Here is a 6,000-nt window from a genome sequence, read left to right on the forward strand (position 1 = left end):
AACTTGCGGAGCTATTGTTAGTAATATGTAATTTATCCTTAAAATCGAGCGTGGTACCGGAAGATTGAAGGGTGGCCAATGTAACGCCGATTTTTTAAAAAAGTTCCAGAGGAGATCCCAGAAATTTTAGACCGGTGAGTCTGACATTGGTGCCGGGCAAAATGGTAGAGTATTATAAAGAACAAAATTACAGAGCATATTCAAAAGCATGGATTAATGAGACAAAGTCAACATGGATTTAGTGAAGGGAAGTCTTGCTTCACCAATCTACTACATTTCTTTGAAGGGGTGAACAAACATGTGGATAAAGGTGAGCCGGTTGATATTGTGTATCTGGATTTTCAGAAGGCGTTTGACAAAGTACCTCATAAAAGACTCCAGTGGAAATTGAAGAGTCATGGGATAGGAGGTGGTGATCTATTGTGTATTAAAAACTGGTTAAAATATAGAAAACAGAGAGTAGGGTTAAATGGTCAGTATTCTCAATGGAGAAGGGTAGTTAGTGGGGTTCCCCAGGGATCTGTGCTGGGACCGCTGCTTTTTAATATATTTATAATGATGGGAGTAACTAGTGAGGTAATTAAATTTGCTGATGACACAAAGTTATTCAAAGTCGTTAAATCGCAGGATTGTGAAAAATTACAAGAGGATCTTACGAGACTGGGAGTCTAAATGGCAGATGACATTTAATGTGAGAAACTGCAACGTGATGCATGTGGGTAAGAGGAACCCGAATTATAGTTACGTCATGCAAGGTTCCACGTTAGCAGTCACAGACCAAGAAAGGGATCTAGGTGTCGTCGTTGATGATACGTTGAAACCTTCTGCTCAGTGTGCTGCTGCGGCTAAGAAAGCAAATAGAATGTTAGGTATTATTAGGAAAGGAACGGAAAACAAAAACGAGGATGTTATAATGCCTTTTTATCGCTCCATGGTGCGACTGCACCTCGAATATTGTGTTCAATTCTGGTCGCCGCATCTCAAAAAAGATATCGTGGAATTAGAAAAGGTACAGGAAGAGCGATGAAAATGATAAAGGGGATGGGATGACTTCCCTATGAGGAAAGGCTAAAGCGGCTAGGGCTCTTCAGCTTGGAGAAAAGGCGGCTGAGAAGAGATAATAGGGGTCTATAAAATAATGAGTGGAGTTGAATGGGTAGATGTGAAGCGTCTGTTTATGCTTTCCAAAAATACTAGGACTAGGGGGCATGTGATGAAGCTACAATGTAGTAAATTTAAAACGAATCGGATAAAATGTTTCTTCACTCAACATGTAATTAAACTCTGGAATTCGTTGCCAGAGAATGTGGTAAAGGCGGTTAGCTTAGCGGAGTTTAAAAAAAGGTTTGGCCGGCTTCCTAAAGGAAAAGTCCATAGACCATTATTAAACGGACTTGGGGAAAATCCACTATTTCTGGGATAAGCAGAACAGAATGTTTTGTACTTTTTTGGGATCTTGCCAGGTATTTGTGACCTGAATTGGCCACTGTTTGAAACAGGATGCTGGGCATAACTTAATTTTTTCCCAAGTAAACAACTTCCTAAAATACTGTGCAGAACATTTTCTTTGTAATTTTTTTCCTGTGTGAAATTCCCCCTAGAGCAGCATTTTTATGCATGTGGCCGACACAATAAGCTGTATGTTAGGAGTTTCATAGCACATGAACAAACTTTTAAACAGAATACAGTAAACAAACATCATTCAAATTGCAAATTACACCATTTTGACAGAAAAACTGCACATGGCAATTCACTGCTGTTTCCTCCATCAGCTGTTTTTTGCACGTTTCCTGTGAAATGCAAGAGTCAATAGGGATTGGCTGAAGCACGGACAGAAGGAAGAAGCAATACGGCCCCTGCATAATTAAAAAATACCTGGTGACCACATCAAGCCTGCCCGTGAAGGAAATCCCAGGCGAGGCTTGGTTGGTGTGAATGGAAACTAAAATACTCCCCTGCCCCCATCGTGGGATCCGTGCTGATATATACAGCACTAAGGGAGGCAAAAAGCCACACCAAAATTTAGAAAGGATTTTTTACATCACGTAAAGTTGCAGATGTAGTCATTCTGCATGCCCACTGTACAAGTCTTTAATACAGTGTTTTTTTAATGCCGATTTTATGCTAAAACCCTTACCATACCAGAAGTTTAACATGGAAAAACTGGATGTAAACCACCATGCTAAAGAATAGTGGAACCCATTGCAATACCTTCACAGCAAAGCCACAAGACCAGGAAAACCTCATGGTTACTAACCCGTATCGCATGCTGAGTGTCTTGTCAACTAACCTACCTTCCTCCTACAATAATAATAGCAGAGCAGCAGCCTCTTACCAAACATGGAGGGAGAAGTTAGGAAAGACAGTGCGCAAAGCCTGGCTGCGAGAGAGGCACATAACTTACGATGAGCCGCGGTCTCCAAGATACTCTGGAGCCTTTTTACATCGGAAGTGTAGGAAACGTTCAAATCAGCGAACACGGACATGCTGGAAAAGCAGTAGTTCAGGCACCAGACGAATCGCGTGGATGGTGCGCTGACTACGGCGTCTGCGTCGCGCATAGCACGAAGGGACTTGTAGTTTCTTACGGGTTCTCGGTGCTCAATGCCAAGGAAGCTTCCTCCTTGCACAATGCAGAGTGCAGACAAACAAGAAATTCCACTAGTGTAAGGGGTTGTGGAACATATTTTTGGTTGGAAGGGCCAAACAACCCAATCTCCAGTTCTACCTCCAAGCTTACATCTGGTGATGGTTGTTTTGGTCAAAATACCGTTAGGACCATAGACCCAGTCCATTCTGCTGCCTATGGCCAGTGTAAAGAAAAGAAGCAGTGATATATTTCTTGTGTGTAATGAGTTTTCTAAGATACAGTTCTTCATCAGAAGAGCATTACGTGCTTGCAGTTTCGTTGAAAAAAGAACATAATCATTTTAGCGTCTTCCTAAGCTCAAGTGAAAAGCGTTAGCGACCTCTTGTGGGCATTCCAGTTTCCTACATACCACCCATTGCAGTTTCGCCACACGGGTTGAGTATTGATACCTGAGACGTGAGCATGCTTCCCAGTGGTCTCGCTGGACATTTTAATCACAGTCCTTTTTTTTGTATTTTATTGTAATGAAGTCAAATGCACATTTAAAGCCAAAACTTTCAGGATTATTTTTCCTGGAAGGACGAGGGATATGCAAGAATAGTTTAAAGAAAACTACTGCATAGAATATCGTTTCTTACATTTCAACCTTAGATGAAGGAATTTAGAAATCATGGGGCCCTTTTACTAAGCCACGTAAGCATCTACACGTGCCCAATGCATGCCAAAATGGAGTTACCACCCGACTATTGCGTGGCTCTTGCGGTAATTTCATTTTTGGTGTGAGTCTGAAAAATATTTTTTATTTTCGGGCACGTAACCGTGTGAGTCTTTACCACTAGGTCAATGGCTAGCGGTATGGTCTCAGACCCAAAATGGATGCGCGACAATTTTGATTTTGCCGCACATCCATTTTCAGCAAAAAAGGCCTTTTTTACAGGCACACTAAAAAATGGATTGGCGCACGCCCAAAACCCTTGCCTACACTACTGCAAGCCATCTTTCAGCATGCCTTTGTAAAAGGACCCCCTAAATTGTTCTAGTTTGTAAACTTAGTGGCCCTGTTAGTAAGCTACAGTAAACACTAAAGCAGGGTGCACACAGGTAGTTTTTGGATTGGCATGTGCTTCTCACATGCTAAAAAATACTTTTTAGTTTTTAGCACTGGGGGCATGTTTGGGAGTGGAGAGTAGGTGTATTCTGTGTTAACTGGTTACATTACTGCACACTAACTAATTAGTGTGTGATTAGTGCAGGAGCTCCTATTGCCTAGAAAATAGCGATTGGTACGTGTTAATGACCACGTGCTAATGGGGAAATTAGCGCGTGGCCATTAATAGATGAAATGGAAAATGGGGCCATTTTACTGCTTCATTAAAAGTTGCCTAACAGTCTCATTTTCAAAAGAGAAAAACATCTAAAAAGTGACATATCTGCATCTGGACGTTTTTCTCACAAAAATGTCCAAATCAGTATTTTTGAACCCTATTTTTAGATGTTTTTCTATGAAGTCCGTCCAAATCTCAAGGGGTCATTTCAGGGGCATGTTCAGGGTGGGACTTGGGTGTTCCTAACACTTAGATATTTTTCAGCCATAATGGAACAAAACAAAAACATCCAGGACTAAAATTTAGATGTTTTGAGCTAGACCTGTTTTTATTATGAATAAGGCTCAAAAAGGTGCCTTAAATGACCAGATGACCACTGGTGGGAATCAGGAATGATCTTCCCTTATTCCCCCAGTGGTCACTAACCCCCTCCCACCCTCCCCAAAATGTGATGAAAAACATTACTTGCCAGCCTCTGTGCCACCCTCAGAAGTTATACTCAGGCCCATCAGAATAGCATGCAGGTCCCTGGAATAGTCTAGTGGTGGGTGCAGTGCACTGCAGACAGATGGACCCAGCCTCCTACTTCTCCCTATCTGTTACAATTGTGGAGGAAACTGCGAGCCCTCCAAAACTCACCAGAAACCCACTGTACCCACATATAGGTGCCCCCTTCACCCTTAAGGGCTATGGTAGTGGTGTACAGTTGGGGGTTGGGGATTTTGGGTCAGTTTTGGGGGACTCAGCAGACAAAGTAAGAGAGCAATGGTCAGATGTGTACTTGGGAGATTTTATGAAGTCCACTGCAGTTCCCCCTAGGGTGCCTATTTCTGTGCTGGGATGTCAGGGGGATTCAATCTACTTAAAATGCTGGCTCCTCCTACATCCCAATGGCTTGATTTTCTACATTTTGCACTTGGACGTTTTTTTTCCCCAAAATGGACCAAAAAAAAAAACCTCATCCAAATCACAAAATGTCCATAGTATTTTCAGAAAAAAAGATAGACGCTTTTCTTTTTCAAAAATGACTTTTTTTCCTGTTCAGAATTTGGACGTTTTGTGTAAAACGTCCAAATTCACATATAGACGTCATATTGAAAATGCCCCTCCATGCATATGGGAAAGCCCTGCACTAGTTATAGCACAGGCCACATTTTGCACAGCCTAGTAAAAGGGCCCCTTAAACTTTAGAAAAAAAAATCTGAAGTGTTACAGAAAACAGATATTGGACCAACTCTGTGAGTGTCAGTACATGGGTGCCGACTTTCACCAAGATTGAAAAAAACTCCTTCATTGTGTTTGGCATCTCTTTTCATTTTGAAATGTTGGCACCTATGACAACCATCCATGTTTGTTTATGCAATTTACTGTGAAAATGTAAAAATAATATGAAAGCACAGTATCTCCCATTTTATTCCACTGAACTTCAGGAACTAGATATGTCCAGATTATTACGTCCAATCAATTACTATATATATTCAGTGCAATCCACTTAAGTGCAAGGGTCTGGGACCAAAGAAATGCATGCAGTTAACCAGAGCATGCACTTAACCGTTGTGACCCAAAGATGCTTGACATCTGATAAACATATGTACTGTACTGTTTATTATTATTATACGTACAGTATACAGTCTCAGTTAACTGACATTAGGCTGGCTTGAAGTAATCAGTTATAGTCCTCTGTACATTCTTGGGTCTGTGAGTTCCATAGACTACGTCTGCCAGATGGTAAAAACTGTCATAGCACTGACATCCAGTGGCCTCCAGATAGGCCCGCATGGTGTTGAGACTCTCCAGCGCTCTTACAAAAGTGAAAGGAGGAGGTTGTTGAATTTCATTAGCATGTGCCTCGCTGCTCATTTCTTCATCTGTTCCATCATCAGTCATTGTTGCCTGTGTGTAGGAGCATATCTCAACATCAGTGCTGTCTTCAGCTGTTTGTAGATCGTAATCAACAGCTACATAGCGATGGAACTCCTCTTCAGTAAAACCGGCTGGGATGTCAATAACCTCTTCATCTGACGCGTTTGCAACAGCTGCACCTGTTTCGTCCCTCTCCACATCCTTAACAAAGCTTGCCCGCTT

The 6,000-nt window shown here is 41.7% G+C and overlaps 1 protein-coding gene across 1 annotated transcript in view; it reads right to left on the reverse strand.

Annotated features, from left to right (window-relative positions):
* RPP30 (ribonuclease P/MRP subunit p30) overlaps positions 1–2,862 on the reverse strand; it is a 66,832-nt gene extending 63,970 nt beyond the window's left edge. Inside the window, exon 1 of the mRNA XM_030204821.1 lies at positions 2,405–2,862. Coding sequence (XP_030060681.1) covers positions 2,405–2,795 — 391 coding nt within the window. The 5' untranslated portion in view covers positions 2,796–2,862. The remainder of the gene's footprint in view (positions 1–2,404) is intronic.
* Between the last annotated feature and the right edge of the window lie 3,138 nt (positions 2,863–6,000).

The sequence above is a fragment of the Microcaecilia unicolor genome, chromosome 5, assembly GCF_901765095.1.
Source record: "Microcaecilia unicolor chromosome 5, aMicUni1.1, whole genome shotgun sequence".
NCBI classification, from domain to species: Eukaryota; Metazoa; Chordata; class Amphibia; order Gymnophiona; family Siphonopidae; genus Microcaecilia; species Microcaecilia unicolor.